The sequence below is a fragment of the Trichosurus vulpecula genome, chromosome 1, assembly GCF_011100635.1.
Source record: "Trichosurus vulpecula isolate mTriVul1 chromosome 1, mTriVul1.pri, whole genome shotgun sequence".
Classification (NCBI taxonomy): Eukaryota; Metazoa; Chordata; class Mammalia; order Diprotodontia; family Phalangeridae; genus Trichosurus; species Trichosurus vulpecula.
Window position 1 is genome coordinate 7319298 of NC_050573.1, and position 18924 is coordinate 7338221.

At 48.7% G+C, this 18924-nt stretch overlaps 1 protein-coding gene across 1 annotated transcript in view; it reads left to right on the forward strand.

The window, feature by feature from the left end:
* The window catches only part of MED15 (mediator complex subunit 15), an 87897-nt gene that overhangs the window by 31438 nt on the left and 37535 nt on the right, over positions 1-18924 (forward strand). Inside the window, exons 3-6 of the mRNA XM_036759931.1 lie at positions 205-256; positions 4847-4876; positions 6191-6370; positions 10450-10742. Of these exons, the coding sequence (XP_036615826.1) occupies positions 205-256; positions 4847-4876; positions 6191-6370; positions 10450-10742 (555 nt within the window). The remainder of the gene's footprint in view (positions 1-204; positions 257-4846; positions 4877-6190; positions 6371-10449; positions 10743-18924) is intronic.

Consider the following 18924-nt stretch of genomic DNA (forward strand, 5'->3'; position numbering starts at 1 on the left):
TTCCTCTCAGCCCATTTTTGGCCTGCTCGCTTAGGCTCTGATGACTTTTTCTCCCCACATGGGTCCTCAGTGTCTGTGCTCCAGCCCCTGCCATCTGTCAGTGTGTGGCTCAACTGGCCCGCAGGAAGAAGGGAAGGGAAATGGTGAGTCACTAAATGCCTGTCTTCATTTTGGATTAAACTGCTTCCTGTTTTTTAATTTCAGGACGAATATCTTTCCCTTGTGGCCAGGCTCATTATCCATTTCCGAGACATTCGTAAGTAACAACTTTTGTATTTCTTGGCTTTTGGGAGCCATTGGGAAGTGCCCTGAGAACAAGCTGGGGTGGGGGGGAGGGGTGGAAGGGGCATCTGGTTCTTGTCTAGAGAGGTTCTGCTGGCCACACTGAGCACAAGTTTTTAGCTTAGGAGTTCCTGTCCTTTATTCAGGAGCTGCTGCTAGGTCCTGGGGACCCAAAGACAAAACAAAAAGCCTGATGAGACAGGCCCTGCCCTCAGAGAGCTTACAGGACAGTCGGTGACATTCCCTTCGATCTGCAGCCGTGGCCTTCCCCCTTCTCTTCCATCTTCTTGGCTCCAACAGGTCACACGACTGACTTAAGATCCTTTGTATCACGGCCCCTTCGCCTTGTTCTTTGCTTACCGCTCCTCTCCATCTGGATTTGAATCCTGTTATTTCCTAGCTGTGTGACTCGCGCTCTCAGTTGCCTTTTTCTTTACAAATGAGAGCCGTCTTCAGCTCAGGCCTGCTCAGACCCTCTTAGGAGCAAGTGCAAATGCACATGCACAGCATTCTTTCCTCCGTAGATCCCTTCATGTAAATTAACAAGCACCTCCCACCCACCTAACACTTACACAAGCAGAAAGGAACCCTGAGACAAAGCTGGTGTCCAGCATGGATATCTCCTTCTGCGTTTGAGTCTCACTTCTGAAGCAAGACTTGGAAGAGAGCGTTGGGCAGAGTCCACAAAGCTTTTCCAGTTGTTTTTCTTTATGATGCTGTTCTCCTGTTCTGCTCACTTTCCTCACCAATTCATGGAGCCTTCCATCCCAGTTTCCTCAGGAGCCGTGCCCCTTGTCGTTTCTTGTAGCACTTGGCTGTTCCTTAGCCATTTGAGGGTACCCCTTTCGTTTCCACTTTGGGGCTACTTGAAGAGAGTTGCTACAAATAGGACACATGAGCCCTTTTTCTCTTTCTTGGATCTATTTGGGGTATGGCATGAAGTTCTTTAAGACTCACTGCTTTTCTAGAGCAGAAACTTATCTTTTAGTTAATAGCTCCAACTTCCTCAGACCTCTGAGGCTTGAGATTGATATTTTTAGAAAAACATCATCTTTTATTCTTCAAATCAGTGGCATTTCCCATTGTAACCATCCACCCCCCTGCCTCCAATCCCACTCCTTAGAATAAAAAGGGAAGAAATCAATATTGAACAAATGACACGTAGTGTTTCACACCACGATCTTCCACTTTTGCCAAGAAGCCTGGGAAGCCCCTTCTCAGTATGGCTGTGGCCGTACTGCTATGTAGTAGGGACAAGAATGCATCCAAGCTTGTCTGATCTGGAACCTCAGCAGGGTTGAACCTGGTTATTACTTAGGTGGAAGGTTTCCTTGGGGCAGCTAGGTGGCACAGTAATAGAGCACTGGCCCTGGAGTCATGAGGACCTGAGTTCAAATGCTTCCTCAGACACTCGACACGTACTGGCTGTGTGACCTTGGGCAAGTCATTTAACCCCAATTGTCTTGCCTTCCTCCCTCCAAAAAAAAAGATTTCCAATTTAAGTGAATGGTTCCTGATTTGTTCCCTGGCCTATAGTATGAGAAAGGAAAGGGAACCAGATTGGGAGATCTGGGGCTCTGGGTTCTAGGCCCAGCTTTGCCATAGACTTTCTGTGGGACCTTGGGTAAATCACTTCCCTTTCCTGGGTTTCAGTCAATTAATCAACAAACCTTCATTAAGCTCTTGTTATATGCCAGGCACTGGTTTCAAGTTCATTATCTCTGACAAAAGAGGAGGTTGAAGGAGGACATTTCTCAAGTGCCTTTCAACTTAGAAAATCTCCTGTTCTTTAGTTCCGTGCTACTGTTATGAGTAGTCACCAGGACGACACTGGCTCCATTATGGTGAGCCTTCGTCACTTCCTTTCTCGTTTCCCCTTGGTTCTCTTTGGTCTGGGCTGGCCATGGGTCCGTTCAGCACAAGTATGACTTGTGTGACTTAGAGGGAGTCTTGGGTCAGGTTCTCTTGAGCTGGATCAGATGCTATCTTCAGGTGCCTTTCTAGCTCAGAAGTTCTTTGCAGACTTTCCAGTCTTGGAGTCCTCAGCATCCTTCAGGGGTGGTCACCAGGCTGCACTCTGGGTTGTATCCCCCTTGCCCACACGCACAGCCAGATTCTCTCTTACAGCTGTGCATGTTAGTCTTGGTAAGTGGAGGAACAAGGAACTAGGTCACTGCTAACCTCAGAGATGAAGATCTTCGGTGAGAGTCACAGCTTCCTCCCACAGTCAGCCCCTCCTTTTTACGGGCAGCCAGTTGAATTTCATCTGTTTTTCCTTCCTCTGCTATTCTGAAATGAAAGTGCTCTAAGAATTAAGTACATGAATTATCTACTGATTAGAGAATCATCTCTGTTAAGCCTTGTTTATAGGTATTTGATTATTTGAGTATAGCAATAGTCCTGGCTCTGCCATTGACTGGTGGTGTGACCTTGGGCGAGTCACTACTCCTCTCAGTGTATTGTGGGGAATATGTAACTGGATCGACTAGTAATGTTAGGAGGTCACAGCTGATCCTGTCACTTCCCTGCTTATGAAGATTTAGTCAGTCCCAGTAGGGAGGCAGATGAATTCCTGAGCTCACATTCCTTGGCCCTTTGCTGGCCTTCTCAGGTTCTTACCCATTATTCCCTGTCATGAGCACACTTCTAACCAAACCGGCCTACTTGGTGTGTTCCCTAAACTTGGCAGTCCATTTAGGTGCCTTTGCAAGGACCATTCCCCAGGCCTCAAACATCCTTCCTCTTACCTTCGGACAAGCTCTTTTTGATCCTCCCAGCTCCGCTGTGAGTACTGTCTCCTGCTTCTCCACACCATCATGTAGAAGTCCACCTGTTGACATGTCGTGTCCCTCTAGTAGAATGTAAGGCCTCCAAGAACAGAGACTGTTTTTCCTTTCGTTTTTATGTCCCCAGGAACTATTGCAATACGTTGGAGGTAGTAGGTGCTTAATAAATGCTTGTTGGATTAGATTGGATGATCTAGTCAGAGGAAGTCAGTACTTAGATAGGACCCTGAGGTTAAGGGAAGATATATTTTCTATAGGTTGTAGTAGGGATCTCTGCATCCCCCAGGGGTTTTGGAACTAGCTGACCTCTTCCTCTGAGGGTCTCTAATCCTGTGACTCACCACAATCTCTGGGTCAGAAGAGGCTCCTGAGGCATCTTGGCCACCTGCACCTGAAGGAGCCTCTGGTACAGGGAGCCTGCCACCTCCCAGGATCCTGGGCCATCTTACCAACAGCTGTCCTCTAACATCCAGCCTACGCTGGCCAGACCGAGCAGGGCTGAGCACTGTCACACATGGCGGCCCTTGGAGGCTTCAAAGACTACCAGCTGAATAGCCCTGGTTCCTTCACCAGGTTCTCAGGGTGTACCCTCCAGGGTCTTCCCCATCCTAGTTGCGTCCTCAGGATTCCAGTTTTCTCCTCCTTAGCATGGTCCCTCCTAAAATGATGAATCTCCTATGAAGCTCGTGTGGAATATGTTTGTGTTGTCTGATACTGTCTTGGAGTGACTGACTGATCTCTGCCCAAACAGAGCATTTCAGCAGGGCCACCTTGCTGATGGCTCGTGCTCTCGTCACCAGCTCCTTGTTTGACTTTGGGCTGTCAGAGATAGAGACTTTAGAGCCACAAGGAAACCTGGAGATCAGCTAGTAGAATGCCCTTATTGTAGCCGAGGAAACAGAGGTGACAGAAGCCTCGAGGCAGACTAAGTGACCCGACCAAGGCCAACCAGGTTTAAGCCCGGCTCCTCTGGGTTCAGATCCAGTGCTTTTCCCACTACCCCACACTGCCTCTTAGCCTTTCTTGTCTCAGTTTCCCCCTCTATTACAAAGAGGTGATTGGGCTTGGTGATCTCCTTTAAGATAGAGCTCTTATTTCTGTCACTTGAGGGTCCTTCTTAGAGCTTTTTGGAGAGAGGCTTATCTCTACTTTGATAAGGACATAAAGCCTAGAGGAGTGAGCTGCCTTGGCCAAGGTTACACAGCTCACATCTGTCTGAGCTGGGTCCCCTCTGGGTCCAAAATCTGAAATTCTCTGACTTCTAGGTCTGGGGCAGTCCCAGGACATGGAGGATTGTGGCCAGGAAGGCCTCAGATCGTTTAGACCCTGTGAGCCCTGGGAGTCTGGGTCAGTTGTGGGGCTGACCTTGATATGCATGAACTTCTGGGCATACCCCCCAGCCATCCAGCTTAGTTGAGCACTTCTTAAGCTCCTGTGGACACCATTTTGTGACTCTGGACGCTTCATTGTTTCCATAAGCAGTGCCTTCTTGAGATAGACTCTTGGTTCCTGGAGAACAGTGTGTGCTCCTTGGGGAGTCCCCAGGCTCCCGGAAGGGCTGGACTTGCTGCCCCCTGAGGTGACCCGAAGCAGCGCAGGGTCTGGATGGTCCTCGGCCGGACACTGGGCTGTCCTTCTTTGGGAGCCTCATCTTGTCGGCTTATGTGACCCTCTAAAAGCCTAGGCAGACTTCAGGCTGAGCTGCTCACGGTTAGGAGGGCATATACTCTAGAACTATGTGCTTCTGAGGGTTCGTCTTTGTGTTTTTTCTTTAACAGATAACAAGAAATCTCAGGCTTCTGTTAGCGGTAAGAACCTCCTTCCCCCACCCCCACCCCCACCCTTCACCCAGTTCCATATTGTGATCAGTCATTTAGAGATGGGGAGGGAGAGAGGGAGGGTGAGCCTTGGGAATGTGTTTGTGAGCTAGATGCCTTTCCCCATGAACAGATGAACAGCTTTTCAAAGACACTGTCAGGGCAGGCTCTCGAGGTCACCTCCTGCTTCTGGGCACTAAATTCATTCATTTAATTGCTCAGGGGATTGAGAGCTTCTTTCTTATACCAAGACATTCCACTTGTCTTAGCAAAAAAAAAGAAAAGAAAGCTCCCCCCCCCCCCCCCAAAATGAGACAACTATTTGCAGACTGGGGCACTTGTCTTCTCTCTGCCGGGCTTGCGTACCCTGCTTCTCTTGTTCAGTGCTTCCTTGTCCCTATGTGCAGCTGGTATGTAGGACTAGAATTAACCCAGCTTGGAACTTTCTGGATTATACCCTATTCAAAGAGAGAGTTCTGTTATTTCCCAGTACATCTTTGGGGCCTGAACTCAAGCATCTTCTCCAGTATCCAAGGGCCCCTCTGGCACCTCCAGTCTCTCTCTTAGCATGCTGCTTTTCTGGCTCCCTCCATCCTTCAGAAGAGGGGGGTGTCCTCTGGGCCAAAAGGTGTCAGAACCCCAAGAAGTGTCCAGCGAATGAGCAGGCCATGAAGCCCCGCTGAGCTTGGCTTTGTGGGGGTGGCGGGGGGAGCTCTACTCGGCAGCCTTTTGGCTAGGTGGGTGACAAGGTGCTCTTGTTTGGTGGGGTTGCTGGTGGACAGCCCCCACTTTGGACCAGGCTCTTGTTTAGCCTAACCTCACAGAGACTCAGTTAATGAGGAGCAGTGAGGTATTTAAATTGACGGATTGCTGCTAACTTCATGGCTTTGGCTGTAGGGAAGAACTTCTTTTTGCTCAATCCTGTTCAGTGCCAGGAACATGGGATCTGCTTAGTTTATCCCCAGGGGGTGGTTGGGGGAGGGCTCATTTTAGGTAGAGCAGTGGGACACCAGCATTCAAGGTCCCACACTGGCTGGGTGACCCTGGGCACCCAGACTCTTAAGTTACAGGGGAGTTGTAGATCCCATCCGTGGAGGGCATTTTCCACACCAGTTCCGTACACTAATGAAATCACAGATCTGGACCCCCAAAAAAGAAAGAAAGCTTATGGACAGTGAGGGGACTGGGTTTTGTTTTGGCAATGGTGACACCCCACCCCCCCAGGGCAGAGCAGGGTAACCAGCCTGAGCCTTCCCTTTTGAGCAGTGGTGCCATTTCCCCCCCCTCCCCTCATCCCCCCCACAGATCCTATGAATGCCCTACAGAACCTCACAGGTGGACCCCCAACTGGAACGACTGGAATTGGGATGGCGTCTCGGGGCCCAGGCCAATCACTGGGCGGGATAAGTGGGCTTGGAGGAGTGGGCCAGCCAATGGCCCTCTCAGGACAACCACCACCTGGCACTTCAGCAATGCCCCCTCATGGTATGTCTCTTGTTTCTGCCACCATTCAGCCGAGTAAGTACTGTGACTTAGCTACTTCTTGGGAATTACCTTGGGAATTACCAACCTGATGTTGATAGTGTCCCTGAGCATGTAACCTTATCTCTTGTCCCCTCTGTCAGGGATCATGAAAAGGGCTAAGGAAGCCCTGACACAGTTTCAGCTAGATGTTGGATCCCTTGGTTTACGTTTGTGGTGAATGGGAAAGAAAGAAGCAAGACTTTGCTTGGATCCCCCAAAAGCAGAATGACCCTAGAAACTGTGTTGGGATGTTGTTGGAGGGGTGTTCAGGCTGGGGTGCTGAGCATCTGACTGCCTGGGTCATGGGGTATTCCTTCATTTCAAGGATCATCAGCCCTTTGACATTATAGTGAGACTCAGGTGAGAAGGTTAGCTTGGATTTGGGATTAGGAGACCTGGTTTCTAGTGTAGCTTCTGCCATGTATGATCTGGGTGACCTTGGGTGAGCACCATCTTTTCCCAAGGCTTCAGCTTCTTCTTGTGTAAAAAGAGGGGATCATGCTGGCTAGCATCTGTGGTCTCTTTCCAGCTCTAAAATCTGACCTTAGGACCGAATTGGTTTCCTTCCTCCCTCCTGTCGATGGCAGTGTTGGACCTTGTTTCTCAGCTGTCTCTTGCCTTGGGTCCCAGTGATCCTGCAACTTCTGTGGCCATCATTCAGTCAACAAGCATTTCGGAGGCACCTGCAGGTGCCTATATCCACAGTGATATTAGTGGCATTCTGCTGGTCACTGGGGATGGAGAGACAGTGGATTAAACAATCTCCACTGAGGAACAGATTATTCTATCTCGTTGCTCCCTTTTCTGTCCAAAGTCGAAGTAAAGCTGCAGGGTGCAGGCCCCCAAGCAATAAATAGATAGGAGCATTTCCAGAAGAAGTGTTGATTTGGAGGAATTAGAGTGAAGGGCGAGGGTGCAGGGTCCCATGAAGATCACTGGCCTGTGCCATCCCTGCAGGAAGGAGATGGCACCTGAGGTCATGAAAGGGACATTGATTTGGGATTAGGAGACCTAAGAGAGGTGGGGGAAGGAGGGAAGGAGGGAGAGAGAAAGAAGAGAAAGAGAAATGTTTTACAGATTTCCATAGTTGAAGAGAGGTAATGTTTGTAGGCATCACAGCTTTAAACTCCAACAACAAAATGTTACCTGATGGAGTAAATAAAGGTAATTGGTAATTAGTGTATCTATTGGTTGTTTATTGGTAATGTAGAATGATTTTAAAACAATTCTTTTAAAGAAAGGTTTTTTTATTACTATCAACATTTTGTTTTTATATCACCTAGATTTCCTTTGTATCCCTCTTCTCCCCTCGCCCGGTGAGTCATCCTTTATAATAAGGAATTTTTTATAAAAAAAAATCAAACTAAGAAAGTATTTTTAAGCAAAACTGATCAACAAGGGGCAGCTAGGTGGCGCAGTGGGTAGAGCACCGGCCCTGGAGTCAGGAGGACCTGAGTTCAAATGTGGCCTCAGATGCTGGGCACTTGTACTAGCTGTGTGACCTTGGGCAGTCATTTAACCCCAGTTGCCCTGCCAAAAAGCAAAAAAAACCGATCAGCAAAACCCCAGAGGAGTAGGAGGTGTCTCTTCTTTGGAACTAAGCTGGTTCTTCATAATTTTTCAACATTCTGTCTTGTTATTTTGGGGGAGTTCTTTCTGTTTCTATAGTTGTGGTCATTGTGTCAATTGTCTTCCTGATTTTCCACTAGTTCATGCAGGTCTTCCCAGGCTTTTTTGGATCCGTCACGTACATCATTTCTTACAGCACAGTCATATTCCATTATATCGGTGTACCATCATTCATTTAGCCATTTCCCAATGGATGGACGTCGACTATATGAAGGAAGGATCTTTTTTTTAAATCAATTTTAACATATCCCTGCGTTCATCTTGCCTGTACTGGTGTTTTGTGTCCTGAAGAAGGAGTTGAATAAAGACAGCCGGCATCCCCGCCTAGCTTCTGGGCCTTCAGCTTTCCTTGGCTACATCTTTGTATCCGTCTATCCTATCTAGCACAAGATAGGACTCTATCAAGGCTATTCAGTCATGCTGTCTCCCACATAGTATCTATGACTTTGGGCAGTTCACCTAAGAGGTGGTGTAGTAATAATGAAGTTAGCTGTGTGACCCTGGGAAAGCCATTAACCCTTTTTGTGTCTTGGCTTCTCCTTCTATAAAAAGAGGGGGCTGTCCTCAGTGGCCCCCCAGGCCCTTCCAAACCTAACCGTGTGTCCTCTGATCTTTCCAGACCTTAGATTCCCCAGCTATAGATGAAGGAATTGGACCAGCTCTTCAGTCTCTTAGTTTCTAGCTCTGACTTCTGTGACTGTGAAACATTTGTTCTATGTCAGTAAGGTGGTCTGGAGAAGCTCTGACCCAAAGGGGCGTTTCTGGAGTGCCTTTGCCCAGCCATGCTCACCTCTGTTATCCCAGCCCCTGTGGTTGTAGCTGCCCTTCTCCCCAGCACCTGGTACCTCTGGCTCTGCTGGTTCCCTGATTGGCATTCATGTCAGGAATGGAACGTGAGCCAGTGTGGACGAGACCCAGGGAGTCTCAAAACAGTTCAGAGAAGTTCCCTGACAGGAAAAAGTTGCACTTTGGCTGCAGCAGCTGGGCCCCTTCTTGCCTGGGTTCCTTCTCTTGGTTGGGCTGGCTGTGGTGGGGGTGGTCATGAGGGGCTTTTCAGCTGGACAGCCCCATACTTTCCTGCTCCCTTGGAGCCTGCTGAGTTTGTGGGAGAAGCGAGCTTGGGCCTTCCTCATCTTCCTAGTCCCTGCCACCGAGCTCGCCTCTTGCCGGTGTCCCCGCTCTTCATAAGGAAGGCTTCATTCTGTTGTTGACAGAATTAAGGCACAGAAGGTGGAAGAAGAGGAAGCATTACTGTGTCCCCTTTCTCTGGTTTCTCTCTAGACCATCCGGTCCAGAATGTCCTGCTGTTTCTGAAGTTACTAGTCTTGATCTTGGACATGATTCCTGAGGATAGGGGGTTATTTCCCACCCCCATTGCTTTTGGATGGGATCTGTCATTTCAGCTGTGTAGGGAGGTCTTGGTGAGGAGCGCTGTGTGACTGCTTGCTGGTACACATCACCGCCTGTGCTGAGACTTCCAGGCTTAATGATGTCTGAGTGACCAAGAAGTTAAGCAGTGTGCTTGGGTCTGGACCTGCTGCTGGGGGGACTTTCTTCTACACCATGCTGCCCTTCCCCAGCTCTCCAGGGGTGAAGAGGATCAGAGATTTCCGCCAGGGCCACTTGGGGCCAGTGGAGTCACAGATGTGGGGCAAGGTTTCCTAAAGCCATTTTTGTAGGGTGTTTTGGGAATGCCTGGTGTTTTTGGCCATGCCTAAGGCTCAGGAGGGCTCCTCTTAGAAGACCAAGGCTAGCTGGCCATTCTAAGGCACTGCTAGAGAAGAAGGAAAGCCTGGTTTGTTTTTTTTTTTAATTAACAGAAATTTATTTTCTCTCCTTCCCACATCTTCCCACCTCCAGTGACAAAAAAAGAAAAACAAAATACTTGTAATGACTATGCTTGTCAAGCAAAACACCCCACCCTCCCACCCCAGATTGGCCATGCCCAAAAATAGTGTCTGGTTCCTTTCTGTCAGGAGGTGGGCAGTGGGCTTTGATCTGAGTCCTTAGGGTGTTCAGAGTGGCTCCCGTCTGTGATGGTGGTGGTGTTGTCTCAGTTGTCCTCCTTGCCTCCCTCTGAGTCAGTTGATGGAAGTCTTCTTGGGCTTTTCTCAATCCTCCCCTTGTTGTTTCTCACCCCTCAATAGCGTGCCCTCTCATTCCCCTGCCCCACTCACCTTCCATCTGCTACTTCCCACAGAAGGAGCTGCCCTCCTTGGCACACTACCTCTTCCCTCTCTTGGGGGAGGTATGACTGGGTCAGAGGGCAGGCAGAGTTCAGCAGATTGCTTTGGGGGGGCTTAGTCAGGAGCAGACTTGGGGCAAGAAAGCTGGCAGCAGCTGGATGGGCAGTGCCAGGGTGATCCTGGGCCTTAGAGGCTTTTTCGACAGGGTGGGCTCTGTCTTTGCAGCCCAGCTCCAGCTGCAACAGGTGGCTCTGCAGCAGCAGCAGCAGCAGCAGCAGCAGCAGTTCCAGACCCAGCAGCAGGTGGCTCTGCAGCAGCAGCAGCAGCAGCAGCAGCAGCAGCAGCAGTTCCAGGCCCAGCAGAGTGCTATGCAGCAGCAGCAGCAGCAGTTCCAGGTGGCCGTGCAGCAGCAGCAGCAGCTGCAAGTAGCTGTGCAGCAGCAGCAAGTAGCTGTGCAGCAGCAGCAGCAGCAGCAGCAGCAGCACCTGCTGAAATTCCACCATCAGAGCCAGCAGCAGGTAAGGTCTTGCTGACCGAGCTTTGGCCGCAGCTGCCAAAAAGCCTCAGAGGTAGTGAGCTCCCCATCCTGAGATTTCCAGGCCAGGGAGGGAAGGATGTGAGGCTAGATCCCCTGCTGAGGTCCAGCTCTCTGATGAGCCTTCTGACTCTGAGATTCTGCTAGAGATGGAAAGTTGGTTTTTACTGCCTTCAGTTTAGTAGAATGATAACCATTGATCCTGGTTTCTCCGGTCTGCAAGGAATTTCAGAAATTCCTTTGTTACAGCCCCTCTGTATTGGTGAGGCAATTTTGGCTCAGCCACGGTGATTTAACACACATTAGTCAGGCACCCCCCATCATCTGTTCCTTTCCCCTTTTCCTCCCGCCCCCACCCCAAGCCTTGACACCTATACACCCAAGCTCAGTACCAGAGAGGACGAGAGAGGGACGGATGCCATCGCAGCCTTCCCTCTGAGAGACTGATTTAGCAGAAGCTGGAGCTGCCAAGGAAGGAGGAAGAAGACACATTCACACGGCTTCTGGGAATTGTTCCTGAATCGGGAGGGAAGGGAAGAGAACAAGTATCATAAAGCACTGCTGTGTGCTGATTGACTGGAGTGACTGAGGAAACAAAGGTTTGAGTTTCCAGGCGCGTCAGTTTATTAAGCAGTGGATGCCAGTTGCTTGACAAATTGGGACCAGTTCCCCTTTTGACTCATTTTGATTGAAAATTCTCCATTTCCATTCATGCCTCCTCCACCCATGGATCACTTACCTATAAGCCAAATTTCTAAGGTTTTTAATGTATTTGTAATCAGAATTACACAGATCAGGCTACAGATCAAAATACTTAGAAGACCCACAATGGACTGATTTTGAGAGGGGAGATTTACACGTCACCAAGGTAACCGAGAAAACTCAGCAGATACAAACACCATGAAACAAAAGGCCAAAGCAATACAATGATGATCATCAATATTAAATAATATGTAAGTCTCCTTGTATCCTAGCAACCCACTCCCAATGTCTATTTAATCATTTCCTCTTGAGTCCAGGATGTCCCATGTAGTCATCTGGTCCCTGGAAATATCTTCTCTTAAACATTCTGGAATAAGTCTCATTCTCAGAACAGCTCTGAAGGGGGCTCTGCTTCTCTGTTTTCAAATTATTTGAGAGATTCCTGGATAATTCTAAAATCCACCAGTAACCAGACTTAATACATTTTAGTGTACATTCTCTCAAATTGGGCTCTCCAAATCTGAAATTTCAGAGAAGTTAAGTATTTAATACACCCCTAGCTGTTTCTATCTTTATCTAAACTCTACGTGATATAGGAATCTAAAAAAAAAATTCATGAGTGTCCAACTGCAAATGATTTCTTCTGTCATTTAAAATTATCAGACAGATACTTTAGAAATGGGAAAATAATTTCATTTTCTTAATATAAAAATTTTTTTTTACATTTAAGTTTTTATATGTAAAATCCATAATCCTATTTTGAGAACTTATTACTAAAACCTGAATTTCCCTACTAGATACATTTAGAAGTCAATCATATATATATATGTATATATACATATATGTGTGTATGTATATATCTAGTTCTTAGAGAAAACAGTCAAATCCTGTTGCATTCTCAAGATTTGTTATTCCATTTAATTAGTAAACTTTTACATTACATCTTTGTCTTAAAAATTGTAAGATTTTTCAATGCTTGCATCCTGTTGTAGTAACTCAGAGATATTCCAGTATCAATCTATTCATTAACAGATTTACTATTGTATGTACAAAGCCCCTACTGTTCACCTGCCCTGATTATAGAAATTTTCTATGAAAGGAAAAGGAGGAATGTCAAGATTTGTCCCCTTAAGGGCACAGACTGACCTGACATATAATGGGGGGAAGTACCTTTAGTTCTTTTTGATTCCATGCACAAGTCATATGGACAGCCAGTCTTGTAATCACAGGGTATCAAAAGCCAGGCTCAGGATTAACCAGGTGGGAAGATTTTCTGTTCAGAAAGAAAATAGTACAATTGGGAAACTTCTTGTTTAAAAAGAAAGGCTCCTACCTTAGGCCTCACCAAGGTCATACCAGGGACAGACATCTACCTGTAGTTGTTCTCAGATTGCAGCTCATGCTGTTTTCTGCTGTTGTCTTTGTGACAATTCAGATAACCATCTCTGTGTAATCAAAACTCAAGAATATTTTTCCACAAAGACCAAAATTTTACTAATTACAACTTAGGGCTTGAGTGCTATTAATATTCTCATGTTTCCCTAATAGATATATTTCATTTATCCTTGCTTATAAATTAAAACTAACCACATCCTGGGGTTTCAGACATAGTGCTGCACTTATCCTAGCTGGCTCACCAAAAATGGTTGTGTGAGATTTTTGCTTCAGAGCATGTTGATTTATTAAGCAATGCATGCCACTTCATGAGAGATTGAGACCAGGCCTCAGCAGCTTGACACTGGACCATGAATATGGGGGGAGACAGATTTTTATATTAAAAGATAACAGTAAGCAGGATACAAAATAGGATGTTTAATTATGTAATCTGATTTCTAAATGGAGGAAAGATTAGGGGCTTTTTGAGTTGGGAGGGGGAGAGTAAACAGGTGCAATTCCCTGAAATCAGAAAGAGAGGTGTCCAATATCCCCCAAGAGTCAGTATTCAGTCGAAGGAACATGGAAACGGTAGCTGGTCAGTATGAGGCCAGTTTTCAAGTGAGACCATTGGGCTGCTTGAGATGCACAATTGTGAGAAAATTCGTTGCATTGGCCTTTGGGTTGGGCTGAGTTTCTGATCAGCGTGACGGAGGTGCTATGCAGCAGGGAGAGGTGGCCTCGCTTCCCAGCTGCACAGGGCCAGGGGCAGACAATGCAGCAGAGTTTTACCCAATTTCCGTAATTGAATAGAAGGAGAACTTAAGCAGATGTAGAATTGAGTCACAAGTTGGAGCCAGGGGGCTCAGTGTGCTGAGTGCTTCACAATCATCACCTCCTCTGGTCCTCACAACAGTCCTAGCAGGCTGGTGTTGTTTCATTATCTTCATTTTACAGTTAAGGAAGCTGTACAGGGTTTTCAGGTCTCCTGGCTCTCCCTACTTGTGCCCCCGGCCTTCTCCATTCTTGAAGGGAGGAGGGGCATTCAAGCAGACACGGAGTCTTCCAGGAATAAAAGACAGTGCAGATGGGGAGGGGGAGATGAGACTGGAAAACAGCCTGGTTTGCCTGGATCATAGCTTTTATGCCAAGGTGGAAGGGGCTTATAAATTAAGGTAGGAAAAAAAAAAGAATGTTGGACCTTGGTTCTAGTCGGGCTCCCAAGTTTATCCTTGATTCTGTAAGCAATGGGGAGTGACCTGGTGAGAGCAGTGGTGACAGGAAGATGGCATGGACAGTGATGTGAGGGCTGGGTGGGAGTCAGGATAGACCAAAGGAGGGAAGCCAGTGGGGAGGCTCTTTGGATAGGCACTGGTGGGACTGGTGAGTTTAGAAAGGAGGGGCCAGAGAGATGTGGAGCGAGAATAGAAAGGACTTGACAAGAGATTTAGGAAGGGGAAGGGGACTCAAAGGAAGGAAATGGACACTGATTAAATGCCTACTATGTGTAGTCATCTCTTGCTTAAATCCAGTTCACCTTCCTGATGTCATGGCCCTCATCCAGAATGAAGGACAAACAGCAACGACAAAAGAGGCCGTTCGTCGCCTCATTTCTAGCCATAATCAATGAATGAGCATTGCCTCAGTCAGACTGAGACCTGGGAAAGGCCTTAACTTAAAAAGGCTAAGGTCTCCCAGCGCATCTGGGGCCATCTCCAGTCGTCCTGATCTGTGTCTGGCCTTGGGACCCAGATGGCTTTGGAGGAGAGAGTGAGGCTGGTGACTCATTTAAATCCAATTCACTAGCGAGTCATGGCATCACCTTCCTGAGGCCATGGTCCTCTATGAGAGCGAAGGACAGGCAACAACAACTATGTGCCAGGCCCTGTGCTAAGCCCTTTACAAATATTATCTCATTTGGTCTTCATAGCAGCTCTTGGAGGTATTACGATGCCCATTTTACGGTTCAGGAAACTGAGGCAGGCAGCTTTGCCCAGGGTCACACAGCTACGAAGTGCCCAAGCCTGGATTTTAACTCAGGTCTCTCCAAGTCCAGGCCCTGTGCTCTAGCTACTGGGCCATCAGCTGCCATCCTTCAGCCTCTTTGTGAAATAGGGATCCTCTGAAACAGCAGCACCTTTCGTTGCTGTTCAGCTCTGATGTTTGGAAAGGTCTGCCATCTTGTCACTTGCACTGACTAGTCAGTCAGCAAGCATTGATTAAGCTCCTGTGGTGTGCCAGACACTGATAGGCGCTTGGAATACAGAAACAAAGAATGAAGTGGTCTTTGCTCTCGAGAAGCTGACTGTTGTTAACCATCTGTTAGAATATCAGGAAACAAGCACAGTAAATGCCAGATCATGTGCAGAGGTGGGGCCCTCACTATGGTGAGTCAGGGGGAAAGCAGGAAAGGCTTCATGTAGGCATTTCTTGTGCCCTATTGAAGAAAGTGAGGGCCGGAGTGAGCAGTACAGAGGAGCAGAGGTGGGGGGAGGGGGCTGGCAAGAAGGGCACTTTGGCTCTCCTACAGGGTATGGGGCAGCCGTGGGAAGCCAGAGGGGGACCTCGTCAGACCCACACTGTAGTGGCTCTGTGGATGATGACTGGGAGTGGGCAGAGGCCAAAGGCAGGGAGGCTAGTAAAGAGGTTGTAGTGGTTCAGGGGAGTGCCATATGGCTCAGGAGGAGACACATGTAAGAGAAGGGGGAATAGCAATGAGCCTTGGCAATTGACTGACTGTATGGGCAGAGGAAGAAGAGGAGTTCAGGGAAACTAGAAGAGGATTGTGTGTTGAGGGAAAGATCATTCTGTTTGGGGCATGTTGAGTTTGAGATGTTTATGGGACAGCCACTTTGAACTATCTAGTAGCCGGGTGGTGATGTGAGACAGGCTAGATACATAGATGTGAGGGTCGTCTGCCTAGAGCTGAGAAGTAAGTGGTGAAGCTGTTGAGGTTCCCAAGAGAGAGGCTTGCCCAGGGCAGAGCCTTGGAGCACACCCACGGTGGGGATGGAGAAGGACCAAGCAAGCCTGGAGGGCCGGACAGGGTGGGCAGCAATGTTGGGCTGCAGAGAACCCCTGGAGCCAGGAAGGAGAGGGTGGGACCCTCAGGCACCCTCAAAGGGCTCCTCCCTGAGGATTTCCTGCCCTCTGGGGCCCAATAGAACCAAGCTACCTCTTCCCCACTAGGCCCTGCAAATAGCTGTGGGGCTCAGTGCCCCCAGATGAGGGCAGAGGGCAGGGATGAGCTAGACCGTCACTACCTGTGGGACCTTTCTGGACTTTTTCCCTCCTCTGTAGAGTGGGCATAATCATCTGTGTCTCATTTCTCTGACAAGTGGTTGTGAGATCTTGTAATCACATTTCCCTGTCAATCTTAAGGTCCCTGTATGGATTTTAGCAGATAAGCTTTTATTTAGCAAGGTAGGAAACTGTGTCAGGGCTGAGCACCTGAAGACTGGCTGGAGGCTCTTGTCTGGGGTGGCACTGGCAGGTAGCCTGCCTTTCAAGTTCGTGGCAGACCCCAGCCTTCGAAGAGAGCTGTTGGTTTAGCTGAAATAAGGCCCTAGCTACATTGTCTGGGGAGGGGCTTGGCCTCTGGTGTTCCAGAGGTGAATTGCCCTTGGGGGAAGGGCCGATGTCGTCCTTGGCTGCATTAATGGAAGGTCATTGTGCGGACACCGGGGACCTGGGGCAGGCAGTCTTAAAAGACCATGTTCAGCTCTTCTGAGCGGTGGCAGGTCCAAAAGAGTGAGCCGATGGGATAGGGGGCAGGTGTCCAGGCGCTCTGAGAAACTGAAAACTGCTATGTGGGAGGATCAGGTCCCATCCCTGTGTCTGATTGGTCCCTCCCTCTGATGTCACAGGCAGGGAAGGTTCTAGAAAAGGGGCATGGCAGTGGTGCCTGGCAGAAGGAGACAGAGAGCAAGGGCCAGTTCTGAAAACCTTTTCCCAACTCTAGCAAGGTCAGAGTGGGGACAGGTTTGGGCTCAACATAAGGACGGAACGTTGTCATAAGTCAGGTGGGCATCCAGTGAGTGTGGGTCTGTGGCCAGAGGCATCAGAGTCCATGAGCTGGGGGAGGGACCGCATTCTCATGGCTGTGTGCTCTGACCCCCTCCTTCTATGGGTCAAATGATGAGCCTGGGGCTCCTGTGGTAGTGAGTTAATAGAGGTCAGGCTTGAGGCCGGTTCCTTGGCTTGCCAGGTCAGGTTCCAGGTAGCTCTGGACTCAATCCTCTTTAATTCCCTTACGGTGCTTCTAAGGAAAGAAAGGAAAAGGTCTTGGCAGCAACGGCTGCCTGCTCTCAGCTCCAGCAAGTGGTTGGGACAATTGGGGATGAGGCCATTGACTTCTTCTCAGGTTACAGACATCTCAGAGCGTTGTGGGCCAGAACAGGATGGCTTTGCCAGGGTCACGCGGGCAGGCCTTGTGCTTGGTCATGTGACACGAAGACAGGGAATCTTGTCCTCAGAGGGCTTCCCTTCCTTGGAGGGGCCAGCACGTCCTTGGACAGGCGCGTGCACATGTCTCTCCTTTGCCCCCACACACGGAGACATGTAGGGACACATGCACCCACAGGAGATCTACATGGGCTCATATGTACACACATGGAGTCACACACAGACACCAAGAGACACCAGGACACGCATGTGTACACAGAGATATACTATACACACACAAACACATATAAAAGCGTATAAAAATGTACAAAACCTGTACCAGGTAATTTTTGTGGGAAGGCAAGGTCCAGGCAGCGGAGGGGATCATTTATGAGGTGGCCCCTGAGCCAAGCCCTGAAGGAGCCACACAGGCAGAGAGATTGCTTGTACAACGTCTCTGGTGTTGGAGGAGGGGGTGTCTGTCATGTGTTAAGAATGGCCCAGAGGCCAGATTGGCGAGACCGTTGCCTCTCTGGAGGAATACTACATTGTGAGGTTGTGAAAGCAAGAGATGAGTGTAGTGGATGGGGCACAGGATCCAGAGTCAAAGACCTGAGTTCAAATCCAGCCTTGGATGCTCACTAGCTGTGTGCCTCTGGGCAAGCCACTTAACTACCCTCTCTGCCTCAGTTTCCTCTTCTGTAAAAAGGGGATCATAACAGCACCTGCCTCCTAGGGTTGTCATAAGGGTCCCACAAGATCATATTTGTAAAAAGCGTTCAGGAAAGCACCCAGCACACAGCAGGTGCCCTATAAAGCTTATTTCTCTTCAAGGCCTTTAAATGCCAACCGAGGAGCTAATAGAAGATCGGGGGAGGTGGCATAGGCAGATTTGTGCTTTAGAAATAGGGCTCAGGGATATGTATGGAAGAGGAATGAGCACGGCTCCATCCTAGCCAGGGCTCCGTCCCAGCCACGGCTGTGTGAGTGGGGAAGGGCATGATAGGAAAGACAAGGCTTAGCAGCCAATGGATTGTGTGGGGTGAGAGGCCCACCAGAAGCTAATTCCCCTTTTCCAAGGGTATTCCTGCCTACTTTTTTTGTTGACTCTTTAAAAATAACTCTGCAATCGTCTTTTCTTTTTAAACCTTCAATTTGATTTTATATTATTTTCAGCTCTGCAGTCTCTCCCTAGCTCCAGTCAGCTCTCATTCTCTGCCTTTGTTAGACCCTATCCATCATTCGGTTTGCCTCCTCATTGTCTCAGCAGAGATGTGGAATGGTAGCGTATCTAGGCTAGGGGCTTGTCCGTAACTGAGGGTCTGCAGAAGGTCGGCCACTAGATCGTGACTTCTTTTGGACGAGCCACTCGGAGAAGCCGGCTTCTCGGGTAGAGAGAGCGAGGATGCCTTGGCAGGGACTGGACACCTCTGCTCTCCCCAACGGATCAGCAGGTCTTTAGGAAGTTCCTGCTATGTGCCAGTCACTGAACCTGCATATAGAAAGGGGAAGCAGTCCCTTCTTCCAGGGATCTGGCACTGATAGAACACATATCTGGATCTACGTGGCAGCCATAGAAAGCGAACACATCCAGATTCTCTAAAGTAGTTAACAAATACCAGGTTGTTTGGTGGGAAGGGGAGAGGAGAGCACGTGAGGCTATGTGCTGAAGCTGGAGGCCAGCAGGGAGCGTCAGGGATGAGGAG